The sequence below is a fragment of the Drosophila novamexicana genome, unplaced genomic scaffold (genome assembly GCF_003285875.2).
Source record: "Drosophila novamexicana strain 15010-1031.04,08,12 unplaced genomic scaffold, DnovRS2.1 tig00000739-arrow-arrow-pilon, whole genome shotgun sequence".
NCBI classification, from domain to species: domain Eukaryota; kingdom Metazoa; phylum Arthropoda; class Insecta; order Diptera; family Drosophilidae; genus Drosophila; species Drosophila novamexicana.
The window spans coordinates 460,001-483,185 of NW_020824819.1; the positions used below are offsets into that span (position 1 = coordinate 460,001).

General features: G+C 39.4%; 5 protein-coding genes across 6 annotated transcripts in view; 2 read left to right on the top strand and 3 right to left on the bottom strand.

Annotated features, from left to right (window-relative positions):
• LOC115763345 (polyphosphoinositide phosphatase) overlaps positions 1–3,456 on the bottom strand; it is a 3,741-nt gene extending 285 nt beyond the window's left edge. The window contains exons 1-4 of the mRNA XM_030705858.1: positions 3,358–3,456; positions 2,535–3,302; positions 1,619–2,477; positions 1–1,563 (exon numbers count right to left, since the gene is read on the bottom strand). The exon at positions 1–1,563 is cut by the window's left edge and continues 285 nt beyond it. Of these exons, the coding sequence (XP_030561718.1) occupies positions 611–1,563; positions 1,619–2,477; positions 2,535–3,302; positions 3,358–3,438 (2,661 nt within the window). The 5' untranslated portion in view covers positions 3,439–3,456 and the 3' untranslated portion in view covers positions 1–610. The remainder of the gene's footprint in view (positions 1,564–1,618; positions 2,478–2,534; positions 3,303–3,357) is intronic.
• Positions 3,457–4,918: 1,462 nt separating this feature from the next.
• LOC115763409 (protein valois) lies at positions 4,919–6,321 on the top strand. Its single transcript, XM_030705959.1, has 3 exons — positions 4,919–5,519; positions 5,579–5,955; positions 6,009–6,321. The coding sequence occupies exons 1-3, from the start codon at positions 4,983–4,985 to the stop codon at positions 6,208–6,210; spliced, it is 1,116 nt and encodes a 371-aa protein (XP_030561819.1). The 5' UTR covers positions 4,919–4,982; the 3' UTR covers positions 6,211–6,321.
• Positions 6,322–6,790: 469 nt separating this feature from the next.
• Positions 6,791–9,799, bottom strand: LOC115763435 (ovarian-specific serine/threonine-protein kinase Lok). Of its 2 annotated transcripts, none has more exons than XM_030705998.1 (6): positions 9,106–9,799; positions 8,439–8,596; positions 8,257–8,365; positions 7,743–8,183; positions 7,386–7,620; positions 6,791–7,325 (listed from the first exon to the last, which is right to left on the bottom strand). In XM_030705998.1, the coding sequence occupies exons 1-6, from the start codon at positions 9,293–9,295 to the stop codon at positions 7,016–7,018; spliced, it is 1,443 nt and encodes a 480-aa protein (XP_030561858.1). In that variant the 5' UTR covers positions 9,296–9,799; the 3' UTR covers positions 6,791–7,015. The 2 variants fall into 2 exon arrangements, with proteins under 2 accessions (XP_030561858.1, XP_030561859.1); XM_030705999.1 differs by having other exon boundaries at positions 6,792–7,325; positions 9,160–9,796.
• A 90-nt stretch (positions 9,800–9,889) lies between these two features.
• On the top strand, positions 9,890–13,090 carry LOC115763434 (condensin complex subunit 2). Its single transcript, XM_030705997.1, has 5 exons — positions 9,890–9,963; positions 10,080–10,279; positions 10,343–10,669; positions 10,722–12,308; positions 12,418–13,090. Exons 3-5 carry the CDS (start codon positions 10,346–10,348, stop codon positions 12,766–12,768), a joined length of 2,262 nt encoding a protein of 753 aa, XP_030561857.1. The 5' UTR covers positions 9,890–9,963; positions 10,080–10,279; positions 10,343–10,345; the 3' UTR covers positions 12,769–13,090.
• Positions 13,091–16,888: 3,798 nt separating this feature from the next.
• LOC115763525 (short neuropeptide F) lies at positions 16,889–19,738 on the bottom strand. Its single transcript, XM_030706129.1, has 5 exons — positions 19,661–19,738; positions 18,932–19,075; positions 18,399–18,868; positions 17,396–17,635; positions 16,889–17,327 (listed from the first exon to the last, which is right to left on the bottom strand). The coding sequence occupies exons 2-5, from the start codon at positions 19,035–19,037 to the stop codon at positions 17,277–17,279; spliced, it is 867 nt and encodes a 288-aa protein (XP_030561989.1). The 5' UTR covers positions 19,038–19,075; positions 19,661–19,738; the 3' UTR covers positions 16,889–17,276.
• Positions 19,739–23,185: the final 3,447 nt, after the last annotated feature.

A 23,185-nucleotide genomic window follows, 5' to 3' on the forward strand; every position in this document is an offset into this window, starting at 1 on the left:
AAAACAAAAATATCGGGCTGAAATTTCGCAACTACATAATACTCTGTTAAATGCAAGATCTAAAACGCAGACATACAAACTATTTTTAAATTGTTATCGGCCGTTGAGGGAGTTTAATAGTAGTCCTCTGTCTAATTTTGTTGATCTAGCTGTAAAACTGTGCCCCATATAGTATTAATACTTTTCTGACGAGGGAATACATTAACAAATTTAAGTGTAACTTCAAAAAGGGGATATTGCACAAAATCAATATACTAATTTTATGCACTCTGTGAATGTACACTATGATACTAGAGTATAATATAAATAGTCAAAATTATATATTTTAAATTTAAAATTCTTTTGAAATTTCAGGCATTGCCCAAAACAAATATACTTCTGTTTGCACTCTGTGTACGAGTATAAAAACAGAAAGGCAAACTAATAATTAAATTAGAAAATAATTTCCATTCACTCTGTGAAGGAGTATAAACACAGAAAGACATAGTAATATACTCTTGTTTCTTTGGTGACAGAGTATATGGTATATGGTAAACAGCCAATGATTTTTTTGAACTCACCCCAACTCCCATGATGAATTTGAACAGCTTTAACGGCACATAAAAGATTTTTATACGACTGCTATTGCCCTGTCAACGATTTTAGACTTCATCAATATTGAAGCATCACCTGTTAAGTTGCCCTGGGTATTTTCCAGCTTTTGAAAATAACTATATAACAAATCACTTTCCTCAAATTTGGGCACCGCATTAAAGTTTCGTGGCGTTTTGCAGTATTCCGCATAAACGAGAAGACTCTTAGCAGGTACTGATGGCGGCCACACACTCAGATAAGAATCTGTGCCGTAGTCACCTAGTGGACGTAGTGTGATGCCACGCATCATCTGGGCCAGCTCTTGTTCGCGTTGAGCTACGGCCGTTTGGCCCGGCTGTGCGCCACCGCTAGATAGTTTACCCATTTGAACGTACTTCTTGTAAATAGCCATGCTTTGTTTGGATGGCGGACTGATGGTGCAGCCATATACCTCTTCCATGGGTGGTAGCATGGAAGCCAGCGTAAATGGTGCTGGTTCGGCTGTTTCTGTTTGTTTCGACTCTTTTTCTGCAAAGCTAGCACTAAGTTCTTCATCGCTGGAGCTGTCCTCGCCCTCGCTGGAACTAGAGGAGTTGCTGTTGGTCGAACCGGTAGAACTTTGGCCAGTCATCGATGGATTTTGTCGCCCCTTTCGCGATGGCTGTATCTGACGCTGGAAGGGACTGTAGTTAGTGCGGAATGTGGGCATGTATCGCGTGGCAAGTTGGCTGATTTCAAATTCAATGTGCTCGCTCAAATCCGTCCACTTAAAGGACTGATGGTAATTCGAGAAGGCATCAATCATCTCTAATCCATTGCTATGCACACGAAACAGCTCCTTGACCAGCTTGTTGGTGTCAGCGCAGGGAAAGGGTAGGCACTCGCGTACCTTGTGCCGCACCCAATCCGTAATAGGAGCGATCGAAGTGCTCGGCACAAAGGCATTGTGCATATCGTAATCCGTTTGAAGCTCCCAAATTGGTTGGTTTACTGCAAAAATAAAGCTTTTAAGTAAAATATTAGACTCAGGCGGTATATTTCTTACGCTTGTTAAAACTCGGCTTGTAGAGGCCCAGAAACAAATTAATGCTCTGCTGCTTCTCCGTGTCGCTGAATGTATTGCTGTAGTAGCGGCTCAGCGTCTGCATAACGTCGTTGCCCTGAGAGGCCCAGGCGGCCGTCTTACGATAGGTCTTAATGCGATGCACTAGCTGTGATCCGCCATACTGCAGAGCCAAAGTATCACCGTGCTCCTCGTACAGATGCTCCAGCATGGTCACACAATCCGAATCAAACTCCAGTTTGGCTGATTTTACAAAACCCAGCCGCTCTAACTGATGCCCCAGAGCGCATTTTCCAATAGCAAACTGCGCCGAGTTCGTGCGATCCAAGCAATCTACGCAATTTGTACGCACAATGCCCGTTTGGAAGCTGAGCTCACTGCCCCGATGAGCCTTATAAAACATGCCTGTCATCTGTATCATACTCGCCGCGTGAACGGCCAGTTGTTCCATGACATTGCCCCCGCTGAGACGGCTCTGACGTGCCATATCAAAATGAATGTGCTTCATGCGATGCTGCGGCGGCAAGAACTGATTAAGATACTTAATGCTGTTTTGCAGTTCCTTGGAAATTATGGACTCGTGTTTTCGTCGCTCACGCTTCTTTACCAAATTCAGCATAATCAGCGGAGCACCATAGTGAAACAGCAGCCGTTCGAAATGCCGTGACGGTGTCTGAGCATAGGGATCACATATGTCTAGCTGTATGGGCGGCTTTGGCACCATCTTGCTAATGTCCTGGGACCAGTGCGATGGTATCGAACCTCGCATTTGCGTGAAAGCGCATAGGCGCTGCCCGTCGCTTACAATCTGTTCCGTTTCGACTTCATTAGCTACGTCGCCCTACAAGATAGGAATAGATGCTTATAATGTGTATCTATATTTAATCTGGAAACATACCCGAAAATTAGCGCCCCGTTTGAGAAACCGCGTGCCAGCAAAGCGTGTGCTGCGACGCGCTATTAGACAAACATTGACATGTCTGCCAAAGATGCTGATGCACGACTGGCTCACATAGCCATGTGTGACCTCCAACAGCCAGTCCTTAAGCATAATTACCTCCATAGGCTTCAGTAGATAAGCGTTCCACACAAACCGCTTGCGTGAATCGCTGCGAAAGGCATAGTCGACACGCTCGTGCGCCTGTGCCACATTGTTGGTAAGCTTATTCCAATCGGGCAGCGGCTCATCCCTCTCTAGATTCACCTTGGCACCCACATATCGTGGCGCCGACTCGTTGTACTGCAGCGTGCGAGTCAAGTCATACGAGTAGGAAAAGTAAAAGTTGCTGCGTAAATCAATATTTTGGAACATCCTCTTGTAGCGCTCCTCATGCGGATGTGGAGGTCGCTGTGATGTCACCTCGTTGACACGCACCATCACGGTATCTTTGATGGTATATACCAGATGCATGCCAATATGGGCGCAGCATTTTCGCTTGGTAACCAGTATAAGGTAATACCCCTCCAGGAAACGCACGAAGCCCAATACTCCGTAGGCGGAGGTTACTTTTGGCGATCCCGTTAAGGAGGACACAAACCTGCGAATCTCCAAACTGTTCAGCTCGTTCGCATTCTCCTCGATGATCAAGCGATTCAGCGCCAGCCGATCGATGGTGAGCAAGCGAAATCTGGTCTCGCGATTGTTGCTGCCCACCAAGTACAAGCGCTGAAAGGCCGAAAACAATAGAATTAATGTGTTTTGTTGCGTGCGAACAACTTACCGATCGTGTTTCATAAAGTACCACCTTTTGTATAGAACTAATTAGTGGATTAAATATTATATTTGGATTATCATTATTCATTTCAACGCAAAATCATCACATGCGTCAAATTAGCGGCGGTGACTTAGCGTCGAATTTTGGTATTTGTTATCGGAAAACTATCGGTCACTTTCAAATGCATTTATTTATGTTTTTAAGCATGAAACCAAATAAATTTAAATGCAGAATTTCAAAAAATAAATTATTAACTATCTACATTCATTTATTTTTGAATTTTTATTTATAATATGGGTAAACAAAGGGGTTGAAAAGTTAGGTTTTTACCATTCTTTAAATATCTTTATTCAGGGATAATGGCCCCGAAAACCGTATATACACGATTGAAGTCTATAGTTTCACCTAACCAATCTTGAAAAAATTATAAAAATCAATCAGCACGTTTTTAAGATATTTGTACTACAGTGCAGCAACCTCGTTGCTAGCCCCATACAAAATGACCGTAAAAAATCACCCTTGCACTTGAACCCTAATAACTTTTCTCAGGGATAATGGCCCTCAATGCACGGTATACCAACTTGAAGATACATGTTTAAGGAAGCTTTACGCATTAATTCTAAACAAATCGATCAGCCAGTTTTTTAGAAAAATAGCAAAATGTAAACACACCTCATGTTGTTCATTCCAAAGGCCTATCGAGCTACTAGCTCCAACGGGAACCGAACCACTGCTCGGAATCAGTGTTGAACAATGTTATACAGTATTGAGCGGGAACAAATTAATTCAAAATACTTGTATATGGAAGAGAAATGCAGTAATATATGAAATAATTGTCATTTTACAATAAAACAGTATCTTTGGTAAAATAGACTGATGCAAAAGACGACAACTATGCATTTTAGTATTTATACACGTATAATAACGAAAAGGTGGCAATATTTCAACCTTTATTATTCTATTTCTCCGATAATGGCCCAAATGCACGGTAGTTTAACATATAGATCGCGAATTATCAATCATTTTGCTTTTTACATCAAGAAAATCGTCCAGCCAGTTTTTGAGAAATTCGCATTTATCTATTTTTCTTATTATACCCTCTGTTATGCAAAAAAAAACTATCTGGCAACATTACATACTTAACATATTTATGTTAGGGGCTGCCAACTTATGAAGAATGCACACATAAAGATGTAGAATGTATGTAGAATGTATAAATGGATGTAGAAAGATATTTAAAGAATGGTGAAAACCTAACTTTTCAAACCCTTTGTTTACCCATATTATAAATTAAAATTCAAAAATAAATGAATGTAGATAGTAAATAATTTAATTTTTTGCAATTCTGCACTTACATTTATTTGGTTTCGTGCTTAAAAACATAAATAAATGCATTTGAAAGTGACCGATACTTTTCCGATAACAAGTACCAAAATTCGACGCTAAGTCACCGCCGCTAATTTGACGCACATCTTAAATTTCATTCAAAAGTATCGATATCTGTGATATATGTAAATGTATGTTAATCGATATACTGATACTTGTAAATACTGTTTTTGGTTTGTTGCCGGCACGCGCTGCTTTCCGGCTTAAGATTTGTTATTTTGATTCTGCGTTGATTTTAAGCATTTATGATGTTTCCACAAAGGAGCTCGGTAACATATCGCACGCCCGCAACGCACCAGCCACCACCGGCCAAGGAACTGGCTGACAATGTGGACTATCCCAATCTCAATGTGGCCGATATGAATGCCCGCCTGGAGAACCTGACACCACGGCTGCACGACTGCTTTGACAGCATATCCATGAATGAACTGCAGCATTTTGCGCTGGCCACAAATCATCGCGAGGGTGCTCAGTGGTGGGGCATGCTCTTTGGGTACAGTCAGACAGATCACATGGCCGTGGACAATGCGGACTTCAAGCTGCAGTGCGAATGTACTGTTAACATCTTACGGTATGCTGATAACAACGTGCTGCTCATGGCGCTGGGTGACACCAAATTGCAGGCCTGGTCCACTTACTCCACGGTGCGCAATCCGGATGAGCCATACTGTTTGTTCCTCATTGGCGAAGATGCAGCACACAAGGCGCCCATCAATCAGCTCTGTGTGTTTAAGTCGCATCCACAGCAAGCGGTTACCACTTGCCTGGACAATACGCTCAATGCAAGTAGCTAAAAATCGGCTGTTTCTATTTCTTACAACTTTCATGCGTTTTGTAACAGGTCTGGGATCTCTCTGGTGCCGATTTGTGCAGCACGTATCATGCACGCGCCGCACACACCAACAAACTGACGGGGTTAGCCACTTCCGTGGCAGCTGCCACACAGATTCTCACCTGCGACCGCGGTGGCTGTGCACGTCTGTGGGATTTGCGTGCTACATCTCCCTCATCGACGTGTCTCTATGATGATGAGACGCATTTGCTGAGCTTCACTTGTGCCGCTTGGGCAGCGCCCAGTGAGCTGCAGGGCGATAACTACGTCTATTTGGGCGATTATGATGGCAATGTGCATACGCTTGACATTCGCGCGCCGCGCAAACTGCAGCAAACCGTGTCCTACTTTAAGGAAGGTCATGTTTCGCAGCTCCTCGTGAATGGGTAGGTAAAATCAACATTTTATCAGACCTAAAATACAACGGCTTTTCTTACAGCACCCATCTGGCGGCCATGAGCAATCTGCCCACTGCAGTCAAGATTGCCAAAGTAGGCGTCCAACATGATTTTATTTACACCAATGAAAACACGCACACACGTCTTACGGATGCAGTCTGGCGTGATGGTAGCACACTGCTGACCATTGGACACGGCCGCAAATTGGCTACGCACAAGATCAAGGACACCAGATGTATATAGCTACCTAGTTTTAGTTATCTAACTATTTAATTGTTTTCCGTGCTATGAAATATACATACATATATATATAAATATTTTTGATATTTTTTTACCAGCGACAATGTTATATTAGCTTAGCTTATTAAACGATATGTATGATTTGTCACACAAATAAACAAATATAGATATTTTGATACATATACTTATATACATTAATATGCGCTTAACGGAAAATTCACTTACCAGGCCCACTTTTTACTAGCACCTACTGGGGAGGATAAAAACAAAAGTAGAAAGTGCGTACAATTCTAAAGTCGTACATATGTACATGTTAACATAGATTCTCGTCGAGGATCCTGTTTCGAATCCTTGCTGTAATGTTATTTGACTACATCAATTGTGTGGATAGTTATTTTGGGGAATTGTAAAGCTGTAGATTGGGCATTTAAGAAGTAAATACCGGTTCTCATATAGAAATATTCAAATTGAGCTGCTAAAATTAAACGTCAATCATTTTAGTCAACTTAACTATATACATTTAATCATTATTATATTCATATTATAATCGCGTCAATAAATGTAATAATTATTCAAATTTGTTTCAATTTTTTTTTTTTTTGGCACGCAACGTTTAACAAAAGACGCAAATGCAAAACTTAAACTAAACAACATGTAAAATTAAACAACCTCAGGAAAAAAAAAATACTTTTCAGTGGGGAATCATTTAAGTAAAGTGGGGCTGTCTTTGCTGCTTCTATGCGCAATGGGGAAAAATGTTTCGATTAATTTTTCCAGAAAATTAAAACTTTTTCACTTTAGCTCTCTATTATTGCCGTCGCCGCTTTGTGGGCGGTTCCAGGAAATTGTTCTCCTCCTCACCGATCTCCATATGCTCCAACTTCATGAGTTGTTTGGCCTTGTAGAGCATCGTTGTATCCCGCAGCCAGTTGCACTTGAGCACGGCATCAATTGAGGGTCTCTTCTCGGGATCCACAATGAGCATTTGTTTGATCAGCAATTTGGCGCGCTGCGACACGCCCTGCCAGGCGGGATGGCGAAAACGGAAGTTGCCCTTTTTTATTTGCTCGCCCGCCGGTGAGCCATACTCATCCGAAAACGGCAAAGTTCCACTTAGGCTGCAGATAGATATTTATTTGGTGTCTGCCATTGAAGCCAAATCATAATCATTGCCTTACCATGTGTAGAGCACCACGCCCAGACTCCAAATGTCCACTTTTTGTGTGTAGGATTCGCGTCCGCCGGTAATGAGCACCTCGGGTGCTACATATAGGGGCGTGCCGCATAGCGTACGCATCACTGAATCCTTGTGCACAAACTTGCTTAGTCCAAAATCGGATACCTTGAGCAGTGTATCCTCATCGCTGGACTCGAGCAGCACATTGTCCGGCTTCAGATCGCGATGTGTAATACCTTGAAAAATGCATTTTGATCATAGCTATAATTTTCAAATTTATAAATCATATTAATCACTTATTTTGCCTCTGCAATCGAGCCATGGAGCTGCCCTCGTAGTTCACCCAACCCTAACTCACCTCTGTCATGCAAATACTTGACGGCATGGCACATCTGATAGAAATACAATTTGGATGTATCCTCGCAGAGCAGTTTCTTGCTTATAATGCGATTTAGCAGATCGCCGCCGCGCATAAATTCCAGCACCATATAAACGGAATCTGGCTTATCGACAATATCGTGCATGCGCACCACGCACGGATGCGAAAGATTTTTCATAATCTTTGCCTCATTCAGGACACGCTCCGGATCGTTAAGATTGTTGTTTGGATGTGCGCTCACCTCCAGCATGTTTTTCTTAACAATTTTCATGGCGAACTGTTCGCAGGTGCGTCGCTCATAAACCAGCCTGACCAGCCCATATGCTCCGGAGCCTAGTTTGCGATTTATATAATAGGTAGCGGTAATTTCAGCTGGCAGGCCTATTGCCTCGTTCGGACTAAGATCTTTGAAGACAAAGGCTAAAAACAAAGACAGGCAGGTGCTCAAATTTAAATACTGCGTTCGAATTTCTGCAATAGCAGCAGGACTTACCCTTGTAGGTAGGATGAGAGAGGGCAATGATGTCGTCATTTTGTAGGATGCGCGTTTTGTTCGTGCCGATCCGTTCGCCATTCACAAAAGTCCCATTGCGTGAGAGATCCTGGGGGGTTGTTGCAAATTGAATCGGATTTATTGTAGTTCACATTTTTGGGTGCGTATTTCGAGCTACCTACCTGTATATAAACCGGATTTGTCAGCTCACAGTTGGCGCGCTTTATGATAAAATGCACCTTGGATATGCGCGACAGTATTTTCTCAGGTAAATCATTAAGCGTCAATATTAAATCATTTAGTTCTCCGCGTCCTGCTGAAAATTCGTCGTTGTTCAAGTCTAATAAGAAGATAAGCGGAATTGAGAAATTGAAAGTAACAAACACGTCTAGTCGAGAGTGCCCAACTAGAAGATACCCTGTTCCAGCTACATATGTTACGTATATATATATGTTAAGTGACACGTTCCTAAAAATCACAGAGGGGGAAATTAGAAAGAGAATGCAAGAGAGGGAGAAAGAAGAAACAGGGGAGATAAATATAAGCCACAATAGAAACAAAGAACAAGCCTAAAGTTCAACAGAGCTACACATATATAATATGCATATTTACATGTACACGTAGGTAATTGCACCAATTCTTGAGAATCGAGTAGGAGGACGATTTGCATTACAGATATCTTATAAGAAATGTTAGTTCCAAATACAATACATACATATTAAATAAAAGGCGACTTTGTACAGACATACGGAAATAACTATATTGGCTCAATTCGTTATAAAAACAGGGTATCAAATATTTATACATAAATATAACAAAAAACATTTAAATTTTGCATATAACAGTTACCAACACAAAAGGACGAATGCGTATAGATAATTTTGTAGGGCTTTATGCTCGTACCAAGGGACTTGATTTTAATATTCTTGCCATAAAGCCGGCCCCAGACGATCTTCTCCATGGGCTGGCTTTCGACCTGGGTCCAAATGTTGGACGCCTGACTCTGGGTGGCCTGTGTGCCCTGCGTGTCGCGAGCCATGCTGTTTGTTTCTCTTCCGTTTTCTATTGATGTTCTAAGTAACTGTTTCTTTTCCGTTTAAGTTCGCTGCGCAAATTTAAATGTGCAGTTATCCCAACTCAAATACACACGCACATACATAAACACACACACGCACAATCGACATGGGCAGCACGACTATTAACTTTGTATATTGAAGAGCGCTGCTATGGCAACGAGCACTACATTCAGCGAATTGTTTACATTGAATTATTGCTGAGTTTGCAAATAACTTCTTGCTATTTTTCTTACAAAAATAACACAACAATGTGACGGAGCTGCGCGCGACTTACAGATGTATATCTGCATGTTCACTGTTAGATTGCCGCCATCGAGGGCTGCATCGATAATTTGGCAGATAAGTGTTGCACAGCAGCACTATCAAGCATTTTGGCATGGACGTCCCAGTACCATTTTCTATGAGAATAAAAAATATTTGTGTACTTATATTGTTGATTGTTTTTAAATGTTTTCATACAAACACTGAATAATGAGATACTTGGTACTTATCGATATATTGTTGCTTTTTATGTTTAGTAGTTTCAAGTAGTTTTTTATTTAAGTAAGTCAACTTCAACTAGTTCTGCTTACATAAATGAATTTAATTTGATATTGAATAAATATGCCAACGTTTGATTTGTTATTTTCCGGTAAAGTTTTGAATGTTCGTTTTCCGTTATCGGTAAAAGCGACCGATAGAAAAAATACTACCCTTTACCTATGCGTGCTGCTATTCAACACTAAAATATCGATATTATCGTTGCAGCCCTAGATTGCGGCGTCGTTTGAAAGCAACTGTAAACTATTACCAATACAAGCATAATGCCAAAACGAGAGGCATAAAAGAAAACTGAATAACAAGGCACGAGCAATAATTAAGTGAAATTAGTCAAATAGTAAATATTACATAGCCATATTTTGAATAAGCTAAGACTCGGCTGCTTACAAGTGTTGCACGGATAAAAGGTAAGCGTGCCTAAATTGTTAATAAGAAAACAACCAACATACTTTCGTGCCTGGACTCTTTAGATCATGACGTTACCGCGTTCCGAGACGCCATTGCGTCGCTCCGCGGTGGGCAGCCACCGTGAGAGTATGCTGCGTGACCTAACGACCATGGTGAACGACGATGAGGCGGAACGTCGCGAGGCACGACGCCGCACGCTGCTGCAGCAGCAAACACGACCCCGAGACAGCAGCGTTCTGGAGTCCATCGAAGAAAACGAAACCATACGCAAATGCCTAGAGATCTACAATGGTAACAAGCTAAGTCGTGACAATGCCTGGAGCTTGTCATTGATCGATACGCTATCTAGTCTGCTGGATCGACATCACAAGACGCTGAGCAACTTTAAGGTAAGCTAAGAAGTTTATGTTGAATCTAATTTTAATGCTGGTTATCTTTTAGATGGCTGGTTCATCATTGGAGGCTTCCTCTAAGGTGTATGGCCTGCGCGTGGATTCCATTTATCTGGATGCTATGCGCATGTCTGCCGGACTTAGTGCGCGCACGCTCACTGAGAAGCAGCTAAATGCAGCCGCCGACCGCGATGAGAGCATTGCGGACCACGCAGAAGACGGCGCTGCCGATGGCATTGAAGCAGCTCCAGGCTCGGCGCCAAAGGCTAAGAAACGCACACGCAAGCCCGTCTCCACGGTGACCAAAAATAAGGAGACGCTGAATGCACGTTTAGATACGGCGCCTTTGCAGGATCCGGTATTTGGTAAACTAAACTCTACGGTGGGCTCAATAAACGCCTCCAATCGGCTTATGCACAACATATTGCCAACGGTGGACTCTGAGCTGCGACTGCGTACAAACTATCGTTTTTGGCAAAATCAAAAGCTGCCGGAAGAGGTGCAAGACTATACGATAGTGGACAGTGATATAAAGAATTTGGATACACAGACGCTGGTCAGTGCCGAGTGGGCTAAGAAGTTGCGGCGCTATGATCAACAGCTTAAGCTACGACCTCTGCACACAGGCTACATAATAACCGATGCGCCCAACCCGATCAATGCCAACGATCCAGCAGCTGCGAATTTAACAGATAATAACGATATGGGTGTGGACAACGCTGATGATTTTTATGAGAATCCAAGAGAGCTATCTATGGCCTTTGACATCAATGCCGAGTGCGAACCAATTCCGGAGCTCGATGCGCCGGCGGCTACAGTTCTAGAGGTTGACTACAATGAGCTGGAGGAGCTAACAACTGAGGAGCGCACAACGTTGCAGCATTGTCGTGCCTTGCGCAAGCAAACAGTGTTGATTGAGGATCTGCGACCCGTTGACGGCAGCTCCAAGCTCGAGTACTCTTATCGGCCAATGGACCAAATCTCTCAGTTCTGGGCGGGACCATCGCACTGGAAATTCAAGCGTGTACGGGCACGTAGCACCTTGGGACACACCAATGCACAGGATAACATAGCCGCAGGCGGCAGCGGCGGCACAGCAGCTGCGGCACGAATACGCCGTGCCGCGCTGCAGGCGGCAAAGCGACGCAGCAAGCAGCTAAACTTTGGCCAGTGCACGGAGAATCTTTTCCAGACGCTCGATTCGAACACAAAACTGCGCAAGGCCAACTATCAAAAGCGATGGGATGCTCGCAAGCTCATGCTGCCCACCAAGTTTGAGTTTGAACCCAATTATTTCTATCGATACGATTATGCGCCCAGCATCAAAGTGAGTCGGCGATATGGTGTGCAGGATGATGACGAGGACGAAATGGACAGGGATACGAACACGGCTGCTGACGATGCTGCCGATGATGTGGAACTCTTTGACAATGATCACTTTGAGCCGGACACGCCTCATTCGCCTGGCGAAATGAATGTGAGCACCATGATTTTAGGCGGGGAGCCGGGCGCCACGATCTTGGGCGGTGAGCAAGCCACATGCGGCAATCTGATCCAAGGGAACACAACGATGCGCAATAATTGCAATGATACGGTACTTGAGATCGCCACCGATTTCGAGGGAGCACCGACGCAGGTGAGAGCGCAATAAATTTAGCACTTTAAGAATAAATAGGAAATTTTAGAAAATTAAAATCTTTTACCATTCCCTTTTCAATACACTATTGTTAACTCCTTCTAAACAGGTCACCAAAGTAATTGTGCCTTTTGCGAAGCGTGCCAAGGTAATTGACATGAAGAATCTCAAGCGCAGCTGCAATTCGCTGATACAGAAACAATTGCTAAGCAATGCCACCATGGAGGAGGAGAAAATACCCGCCCATGCGAAAGCGAAGGAGGAGCATTATGCCAAAGGCATGGCCAGTTTTAAGGAGGTCTACGACAAGTTACCCAGCGTGCTGTCCACAAAAATGGCCGATTCGCTGTCGCCCTCGGTGGCGCTTTATGCCGTGCTGCATTTGGCCAACGATATGAGATTGCGTCTCATACCACAAGACGATTTTGAGAACTTTACAATAAGACAAGTATCGGAATAACATAGAAAATGTATTTAGCTTTAGGAAAAAGTGTACAGTGAGTCAATTTTCTTAATCACATCAAGCAGTATTCCCACAAACAAATCAGCCCACACTCCATAAAAATGAACTTCTCTTATTTCTGAATATTCTTAGTGCATCGTGTTCTACATATATTCTTTTTAATGTTAAGATTAGTTGAGAAGAATCGTCATTTGATAACAGACAACATTGTAATTGAAATTGAATATTAATTAATGCAACGGCTTAATATATGTTTATTAAATTTGTATGTGTTCGTCATGTTTGTCACAATTTAGAAGTAAAATTTTATCTCCAACAGACACAACATTTTAGAGTATATTTTTAAGATTTATAATAAACCTAATTATAAACTGTACTTTCATGAAAGTTCTCAAAATCTCTCGGACGCTCACAAATAATATAGTCTTTTTTATAGGATAATTTAAGGTTGAACGTTGTAGTTTTACAGTACCTTGGCTAAGGATCTGCAGCTGACAAATTTTATTTGAGCTCAACATTTAATGCGCGCACTTTGTTGTTGCTCTGTTTTCCGCCTTTTAGAAAACTTACGCATTAGTTTTGTCGGCCCGATGTTGACACAGACGAAGGAAACAAACAGCCATTGTTGCTGTCCGTGGCTTTGTTGTTCGCTGTTCTAATACCCTGTAAACATATTGTGTAATCGAGTTTGTTGCAATTTTATGTACACTTTGGTGTCGATAAAGTCGCTGATAAGAAATAAAAAGTTATTTTTTTCAGTAATATTAAGGCAAACCATTTTTGTTTATGTTGAATTGGGCAGCTTTCACACAAGGCTAGTTCTAGGGTATCTTAGAGTCGTTCATCAAATGTGACATTGCTTTTGTTGCCATTTGCATACGTTTCGCCCGTTTTCGCTCGCGATTTAGACGCGCCTTCATACACTTCCATGTGTTTGTTGCTCTCCCAAATTGTTGTATGTGTATGTGTGTGTGTGTGTGTGTGTTTCTGACACATTTGTGCTGCATGTGTGTTAAAAAGTTCACTGTTTACAAAGCGCTTTTAGGCGCCGCGAATGTGTTTCTGCACTCATGTGTGCGTGTGAGCGCGCGCGTGTTTGTGTGTGTGCGTGTATAATTGCATATTATTTGCATAAATATTTGCTAAGTACAAAGTAAAAAACACAACAGCAACAATAACAGCAGAGTCGCATAACATTTAAATAGCTTCATCAAACTTTTGATATTAACAGCAGCAGCAAAAGCAAAGTTTTATTTAACATTTCTCTCAGCTCTTCTCTGCGCCGCCGCCCGCCATTTGAGCTCAAATGTTCTGACACCTGTGCGACATGTTTTAATTGCATTTATTATGATTTTTACTAAATTATTCAGTCATTTTAGAAGTTTAAAGCCACATATTAACTTTTACAGCGATTTAAAATAGGCTAATTACTTTCTCTCCCACAGGCGAAACGCCTTTTCGGCAATGTGGCAAATGTGCGATAACTCGAGAAATAGCCTTCCTTTTTAAGAGGGTATATATTTTATATACATTTATAATCAAATGTAAAAAAAAATGTCATTTGACGCTTAGGTTGAGTCCATTAGCTCAAGAGTGAGTGCATTTTCGTGTTGTCAATGTTAAATGCAATTACTGGCTGTCAAACATATGTGCGCCATGTAGAAGATGTTGAGGAAATACTCTACGCACATCTCCGGCGCGCATTTCCATTTACAGGTAAAAGGTTAATTATCGGTACAAACGTAATTGAGGCGGGGTTGAGGGGGGTTGAGTTGAGCCAAGTTACAAACGGGTGAAGTCTATAACAATCCAGGACGTTGTTTAAGCTCCGGGTTCCGTCTGGCTTGTTGTTGTCCCCTGTTCGGGTTTTGCTTTTATTTTCATGGTTATGATCTCACATTTGTTGCTTAATTGTGTTACGGCGGGGCTTTCAAAGTTGATAATTGTTGGGATTTCCGGCGGGTCTTTTGGCGGTTGCCTTTGCTGCAGTTAACTTTGCAGTAAAACTTGCTACTGAAGACACTTCTGTTTATACTCTACCAATATTATGATGCAGAGTCTATTATAAATTTCTTTTTACATTGAAACCCTAATTTGTTATCGTTTTTAATTTTGGCAAGGGATTTTATAAATATATGCTCTTATCAACCGATCCAACTGTGAACTTACCTTAGTCGTACGAATATAGGTCCTTGTATCGTATAATATCCTCTCTAACAGAATCCCTTATTTAAAATTGTTCAGGTAAACCTGAAACGAAAGATGCGCATATAAAGGCGATATTTATTCTGCCATATATTTCCAAGATTGTATTTCATAAAAGTTTTAGCTTTGTAATATCTCGCGTAAATTATCTACCTTTTGATTCAGGACAAAAACTCCGGAAAATATGAACTGTAATTTGTCCTTATAGACCAGCAATTTGATCCAAATCGCGGAATATTGCTTAACTTGAGCATTTCAATTATCCATTTCTTATCGTGCCACTAAAATGATAAATGGTAAATCTCTCAGACACTATAACATTTTTTGAACACATAATAGACGGACCATGGTCTATCAAATGGCCAAATGACAAATGCCAAATGAAACTGATCTGCTTTTGCGTGTCCGATAGTTCTTGCCAAAGCCAAGTTATACCCGGATGTTGCAAATTAAGTCCAATTGGGATTCACTCCCTAGAACACTTTTCCCTATATTGACTCACCTGTTTACTTCATTTCATTTGCAAGTTCCATTAGCTTCGCTGGTGGACAGCAGAATAAAAAACCACTCAACCTTTTTGATCTTTTGTCTGACTATTTTCTTCGGTGTTATTTTGATCACAGCTGTCAATAATATGCCCGGTACATTGAAGGATTTTCAAAAGAAAAACAAACGAAAAATAAAGAAAAAATTAATAAATGAATAATAATTAAATTAAATAATAATACTTACTGCGACATATTCCAATAAATTTCCAACATTGTTTTTTTTTTTTGTTCACTCCCTACAGAGTTTCACCATTTATTATACTGTATTTTGTAGGATATAGTATGTATCTTTTATATCGGGTAAAATATTTTGCGTGTATTCAGCGTTCTGCATATTATTTACATTCATGACAGTTTGTTAGATGCATAAATTTAATACTCGTACAATATATCGCTTGCTGCGTGGAGAAACTGTTTGGACAATCTTCCGAAAATTGTCGTCTTTGCCTTTGCCTCTGCACTCCTAGTACCCCTAATATATTAATTAGTATGATATTATATTAGGACATTTCATTAGTAAAACAAATATAATTTAATAAGTTTTGTCGCACTTTCAATGATGGTGTAAATAAAATATACAAAAGACTTTTAGATTTCAAAACTTGTTCTGTTATTCGACGGTCAGTTTTAAGTTGAATTTGTCTTGGCTTTTTTTTTTTGCATTTTTGTTTTTTGATTTTTGGTTTTTTGTTTTTTTTAAAGTACATCAATAAAATTTCAATACATTTAGTAGACAAATATTTATGTTTATAATTTTATATGTATGCATGTAGTATTTTATATACTCATTTAATATATTAGTAGATAAATGTATATAATTCTTTTTAGCACACAGAAATATAACAATTGTTGCAGTAATACACCTTTCGGGGGCCTTTAAATGTTTTTTAAACATTTTCTTCATAACTTTAATAGAGTTCGCTTAAAATTTAAACAAATAATACGGTTTTACATATTTCTCAATATTTTTCTTCCTTTCTTTTCATATTTGTTTTTTTTTTTTTATAATTTTTTTATTATAACAAATTTGCGCTACATTTTAAAAACTGTTTTGCGGTTGTCGTGTTATATACATTTATTCTGGTATTACGATTGACGTGTTAGAGAGGCAATTTAATTGAGCTTGTTAGGATTATGGCCTGGGAAACTTTCTATAAGGCTAGTCAAAACGAGCTACATAGAAAATTAGCAGAAGTTTAAAAGAATACAAAATATATAAGTAAATATTAAAAATTGCAAAAATATAACACTATCATAAAGAAACGTATTAGATTATTATTAGACGGTTTAAATTATTAGAGAAATATATTCTAATGTTAAAATAATAAAATATTATTTAAAATATTCTCATATATATTTATATATATAACTTTTTTTTAATTTAATTTATTCATTTTTTGGTATATAACTTGCCAGCAACTTTTTAAAGTTCATGGGCTAAATTTTCTATCGAGTTTAGTGCTCTTTAGTAAATAGCTGCACAAAATTAAAATGTACACGTAATCGGTTATGCATATATGTTTATATAGTATATGGTTTATATGTATGTATTCTTTAGCCTGTGTCCTTAGCTCCCTGCGCTTACCGTAGATGCCTTCAAAAACTGTCCCTCAGTTGAGTGTTTGAAATAAGTTCCATTTTGTGTGTGTGTGTGTTTGTGTGTTTGATTTTCCGCCTAATTGTTGTTATCAGTGAGTTTTCTTTGTCATTTTGTTCATTTCCATTTTTCAGATTAAAGCAACATTTTTTTATTTAATTCTCTGACTTGGGCGCGACGGACGCAGTCTCAGCAGCCAACGGCATCTATAAATTAAAAAGGGAGACAATGAGTATCCACAATCGACTTGACGTCCAGCTTATGTTCTGCCCACCTTCTGCTCGGCTGGCGCCTTGCCAGTGCTGCGACCCCAACGCAAGCGCATGGGCTTGCGTGCCTCACGCTGGAACTGATACTCCGAGTTGTCCTCATCCTGATCCTCATCGGTGTCCTCGCCAGAGCCGCCAGCAAGCTCGCCGGCAGAGCTGTCATACTGCTGCTGCAGCGCCAACAGCATGCGGGTCATCTCTTGCCACTTCAGCCACTCTCGTTCCAGTTGTGTGCGTTCCCGTTGCTAACAGATATAGAAAAATAAGGGGAAATTGTGCAAATCAGGCTAAATAACACTTTTGTAATAGAGCAAACACTCGAAATGATTTAAAAGAAAAAATGACTTGCTCTTACAATCGCTCAAATATCGCCTCTCTACGCACTTCTCATGGGCTCACATTTAAATTTGTACGAAAAACAACAATGAAACATTTGAAACTCGGAGGATATGCATGGTAATCAAAATCAGACACAACTTGGGCTTAAGAATAATTTAAGTGAAAATTAGTTAATTCTCTTTAAAGAACCAATCAATATTGGAATTGAAATAAAACTAACATATTAAATTCCAGAAGAACTAGAATTCTATCAACTATTTTTTTTATAATGAAAAAGTATACTAATAAATATAACTAATAATATAAATGTTCTTTTTATAATATTAAAAAGGGCAAAGAGTATAAGAGCTTCAACAGCAGCAAGTATTTGGAATATTTCAAAAATATTTGGGTGGTATTAGAAGGAACTTTTATGTGAAAGCTCTTTACTTTACAATTCAACAAAATTGTTTCGCATTTTCTCGGACTTTGAGTTTTACATATTGCCATCTGCCAGCTGATTCTTAGCTAATATATTCATGGCAAAGTCAAATAATATCAAATAATAATAGTCGCTAGTCTTAAATATTCATTTGCATAAGGTTCTATAATTTTTTAAAGTTCTCGTTTCGACAGGGATTTTTGCTGAAAACTCTTCCCCATATGACTTTCATTAGATCTTTGGTTTACCTGATCCTTGTCCACACGATTGTTGCCAAGATCCAATGGGCTGGACATGACGCTGCGTCCCCAGCGCAAACGTTGGGGCTTGCGTACGGCACGCTCGAAGGCCACATCATAGTCATCGGATAGCTCGGCATCATAGCCAGCACCTGGTTGATTCACCTGCTGGTTGTTGAGGGTCAGCTCACGTTCGAGAAGATCGTCGTAGGCGGTGCGTCGCATTTGGGGCAAGTTGGGATCGCTGCGGCGACCGAAGCGCAGCCTCAACGAGGGCGATCTAATCGGCTTCTGGTTGACATCGCCGAACCAACGTTTCTCCACAATGTTGTTCAACATGTCCGGATCGCTGCGTCCGAAGCGCAGGCGCAAGGACGGCGAGCGCTGCGCCTTGCGTTCCACCTGATGATTCGGAAATACAATGGGTCCGGCATATTCGCGCTGCAGTAGATTATCATACAGGCTGCTAATGGGAGCGCCTGTAAAATGCCAGAGATCAGTAAACAGCTAAATAGGTCCTTGGTTGGGTATTTGGTGCTCACCTTGAACTGTCGATAGTTCGGCGCTGGACTGCTGCAGCATCAACAGATTTAAGCTGAACAGTGCCAAGGCGCAGCCGTAGCTTAGCTGGGACTTGAAGTACATCATTTTTGGGTTTACTTTAAATACTTGAGATGCTGCAAGTTCTGGAACAAGAGATTTATTGATTAAAATTTATGTCGTGTCTAGAAAAAAAAAATTAAATTTGAATACTTTAAAAATTTATAACAGCTTTGCAGTGCTTTTTAAATGACAAATATCAAATATTTTACGTTTTATTTACTAAAAAAAATGTGTGTTGGAAAATAAAATAATCAATAGAATACTTTAAATTCCTCAAAGTATTGATTCACTATATAAAATCTTCAGTATTTAAATCTTTGCTTTCTGGATGCCTTTGGGAATTCAGTCACCATTTCTTATCATTATCATCATATTATATAAATAAATATGTAAATAAATAAATTAATTTATATAAAATTCTTCACTCTGAAGATTATTTTTAAAATTTATTTAAAAATCTATTCTCCTTCTACTTCTATAGTAAAATTTGTTTTATTTTTATTTATCGCCTTTGCAAGAAATATAGAAAGAAATAAATCTAGAAAATGATAAAAATTCATCAGATTTCTAAGCATATTCAAAATAGTTTAAATATATTTAAAAAGGGTTTTCGAATACAAATAAAGTTTATGCAAGTGCTTTAAATGTTTTAAAATTTTTAATCAGACCTTAAAAAGTCCCTTTTGGATCCAATAAATATTGAGCGAAAGTTGGTTTTATTCATCGAATCCAAAACGAAGATTCTTAAAAGTTCTAAGATAAATGTAATTACCAAGATTGAGAAAACATTTTTGCCCTCAAAATTATTTTGATATATATTGCAAAGCATTACTTAAAGTTGCTCCAAAATCAGTTCCTTTAGTTTTCCTTTTTTGCATAATGAAAAGTATTTTTTTTTCAGTATTATGACAAGTTCCTTGTGCGTTTAATTTGAGGAGCTTGTGACGTCCGCAATTAGCTTCATCCCTAAAATCACTACTCAACTCCTTGCAAGCTGCATACTTCACATTTTTGCCCCCCTCCCCCCCCCCCCCCCCCCCCCCCCCCTGCTGATCTGATTGCCCGACAGGCTCGCTTTGACTGCTTACAATTCAATTTCCGCTTGCCACTGGCATCACGTATACGCACGCTATCACGTATACGACACGTTGCATCGCATGCACCCTTAAAAAAAAATAATTCGCATGCACTTAACACCCCTCAGTGCAGAGGCTGCTGCTGTCGATGCTTATGTATTTAGAATTCCGCACCCGAGGCTGGATTTAACTTTCAGCTTTTGCCTGGAGGGAGGAAAACTTTGCGACAACTTTTTTTTTTATAAGGGTTGCCCCTGGAGTGTCTGGCTTTTGTTGTTTCACTTTTTTATTGCTGCAAGCACAGCTCATTTGTTATCATTGTTAAGAGAGACACCCGCATATGTGCACACACACACATACACACACTTCACACCCCTTTGTCACATTGTTGCTGTCTATTTCTTTTGGGCGCCGCCTTAAGGTAAGCTATAAAGAAAACTAGGCAAAGTCCTAGCCAATTGACTTGTCTGCACTCTGCAGCTTCATACCCCTTTCCCGCCCCCAATTCCCAGCCTCCTCTTTACCCTGTAACGTCAGCTTATAAATAATTCAATTGCCTGCGTTTTTTGTTACCTGTTGTAAAATGAATTTATGACGTTTGAAATGAATTGCAATGCACAGCGCCCGGCGTGAAAGTTGCTCGAGTTTATTTACACCGCAAGTTTTCCATATGAATTTAAATATATGCCCAGCTGCCACGCCCACTCCCATGGCTGGCAGCCTATGTGTTGTCTTACTGCGGCTAGACGAGCATTGAAATTGCATTTTTATTGATTCGGTTAGGTTTTAATGATGGGCACATTGCTTCCTGTCCTTTAAAAAGGGGTTTGTTTCTTTCATTTACTTGATAATGTGTGTGTGCGTGCGTTTGTTTATATGCATGAGTCTGTGTGTGTGTGTGTGTGTCTGCCCATTAGTCCATGACATCATTTTCTAAAGCCTTCGCTTTTGCCACATGAGCGTCAATTTGCCATAAATTAAAAAATAATAAAATAAAAAGATACATTGAACAGGTGCGCCGTTTTCCTAACCTTTCGATGAGCTGACCTCTTGAAAACCCCATTAGAAAATAGGGGCATATGCGAACGCATAAAATATTTAAATATTTAGTAAGTATTTCAGATGCGATTTTTTAAATACAAACTCAAACACTGTTATTTAAGGCAAACGAGAATAAAAAGACGTTTTCAGGGAATAAAATAAAATACCCTTGATTTAGATAACAATTGCTTATCTTGCATAGAATTAGATATAGATGCACTTTTCATTAAACACTCAGCTCGACACTCAGCTTTACACCAAGATAAATTTGAAATTTGAATTTAAATCAAGATCAATTATAAATTGATATATATTATGAATATATCGCAGATGTCTCACACATAATAATCAATTTTTTAATAAATTTTGGTAAATATGCAGTTTTGCTATAAAATATTTTGAATACCCCGAAAGTAAATTGAATGTTGTTTAATGCGTTAACAGTTAAAATATCTATTATATTATTTATATATAATGTTTTGTGTGGGTCCTGGCATAATTGTTAAGATATTATTATGTAAACTATATAAAATAAATAACATATATAATTCAAAATATATAATGATAAAACATTTTTTCGTTTCCTTTAATTGTCAAGTGTTTCCGACTGAGGAGCAAGGCAAAGTCAACCGAGAGCCTATAGCAAAGTGTTCTGATGATAGAAAAGGGAGGTTCATAAATTAGCTATAACACATCTCTCTTATTTTTAATGAAAGTATTTAATTATTAAATGTAATTGTGATTTAACCCAAAAATTCGTGTTTTAATCAAGTCTGAGATATGTCAGGCACACAGTTTTCTTAACCGTTTCTCTTCTCTGACAATCTTTGCTCTGACATTTGCTAGCTGCTTGTCCCAAAGAGCAAACAAGTTAATAGTTTGACGAAAATGCGCAAATAGCTGAATAAATTCTTTACCCAAGAGAACTTAACCAATTTCACCGGAATATTAACTTGTCTTGTTGCCTCGAGCTTGGCCAAATATGCAAGTTTCTGTCACTCGTTAGCAGTTTTTGTCATTTTTGCTTTCTCTTTTCCAAGAAATATCCCCGAATGGCGTTTTATAAATCACAACCGATAAATTCTCACTAGAATCCCCAAAGACCCCGACATATCTCTCGCCATAGCAGCAGCAGTTGTCGCTATGCAGGGCAAAAAATTTAATCAAGGCAACTTCATATTTGTGCGAGAACCCAGCCGCAGCTCGCCCAGACACGCCCACCATACGCCTACAGCAGAGTGTGCAAGTATTTTGCCCAGCATGCGAATGCAAATATGTATTTTTTTTTGTGACACATATGAATTGAACATAGGCGAGAGCTTTGAAGGAATTTTACAGCAGCTGTTGCCAAAGCTCTGTTTAATTACACAAGTTTTTAGCTCCGGCAACAGAGCAAAAAAAATACTTAGGCAAGGTTCTGGATATCAATATCTGCTCAATATTTTCTTACATTTTCAAAGGGCATTTACAAGCTGCTATGACCCGAGAATGTGATAGAGTATCATCATATATGATACTCTGTTTGAGCGTGGGTGCACCGCAAGAAAATAAAGCTAAAGGCATATTAAAGTCAGGTTTAAGTCTTATTTACTTGGTGATGTAAACAGTTCAAAATAATTTTTGTATTTTAATAGTATTAAAAAAGAAAGTGATTTCTTAAAAGAATTCTTTTAAATCTAAACTGTGTTTCATATTGAAAGCAAGCCTTAAAGTAAGTATTTTAACAGCAGGATTTGTAACCTATATGCTATATGAATTTCAAGAAAATATTTAAGTCAACCAATTAAGCTATTATGAATTTTATTTGACAATGAATGCCCATAATATAAATGTATGACAAAGCTTAAATTAAATTGAAAATTAGGCCATATTTTGTAACATTTGCAAAACAGTTTTAGATGTAGATAGAATTTGAACAGAAGCTCTTGCTATGTTGTGTTAATTTTGTCAAATGTTTTGTTTAAACGTTGCGAACATAATCTCATGTGTCTCATATGAATAAAAAACTACGCACATGTCTCGCACGGCGACCGACGAACATCGCCCGGCACAATGGGGCGTATGATTAACGCCTCA

Bases quoted from the DNA above. Each gene is read 5' to 3' on its own strand.
- LOC115763409 (XM_030705959.1), top strand. From the start codon at position 4,983: ATGATGTTTCCACAAAGGAGCTCGGTAACATATCGCACGCCCGCAACG. The intron at 5,520-5,578 runs GCAAGTAGCTAA...GTTTTGTAACAG, and splicing joins GCCTGGACAATACGCTCAAT to GTCTGGGATCTCTCTGGTGC. The intron at 5,956-6,008 runs GTAGGTAAAATC...CTTTTCTTACAG, and splicing joins TCGCAGCTCCTCGTGAATGG to CACCCATCTGGCGGCCATGA.
- LOC115763435 (XM_030705998.1), bottom strand. From the start codon at position 9,295: ATGGCTCGCGACACGCAGGGCACACAGGCCACCCAGAGTCAGGCGTCC. The intron at 8,597-9,105 runs GTAACTGTTATA...TCTTCTTATTAG, and splicing joins GCATTCGTCCTTTTGTGTTG to ACTTGAACAACGACGAATTT. The intron at 8,184-8,256 runs GTAAGTCCTGCT...CTTTGTTTTTAG, and splicing joins CTCTCATCCTACCTACAAGG to CCTTTGTCTTCAAAGATCTT.
- LOC115763434 (XM_030705997.1), top strand. From the start codon at position 10,346: ATGACGTTACCGCGTTCCGAGACGCCATTGCGTCGCTCCGCGGTGGGC. The intron at 10,670-10,721 runs GTAAGCTAAGAA...GTTATCTTTTAG, and splicing joins AGACGCTGAGCAACTTTAAG to ATGGCTGGTTCATCATTGGA. The intron at 12,309-12,417 runs GTGAGAGCGCAA...CCTTCTAAACAG, and splicing joins TCGAGGGAGCACCGACGCAG to GTCACCAAAGTAATTGTGCC.
- LOC115763525 (XM_030706129.1), bottom strand. From the start codon at position 19,037: ATGATGTACTTCAAGTCCCAGCTAAGCTACGGCTGCGCCTTGGCACTG. The intron at 18,869-18,931 runs GTGAGCACCAAA...GGCATTTTACAG, and splicing joins CGAACTATCGACAGTTCAAG to GCGCTCCCATTAGCAGCCTG. The intron at 17,636-18,398 runs GTAAACCAAAGA...TATATCTGTTAG, and splicing joins ATCGTGTGGACAAGGATCAG to CAACGGGAACGCACACAACT.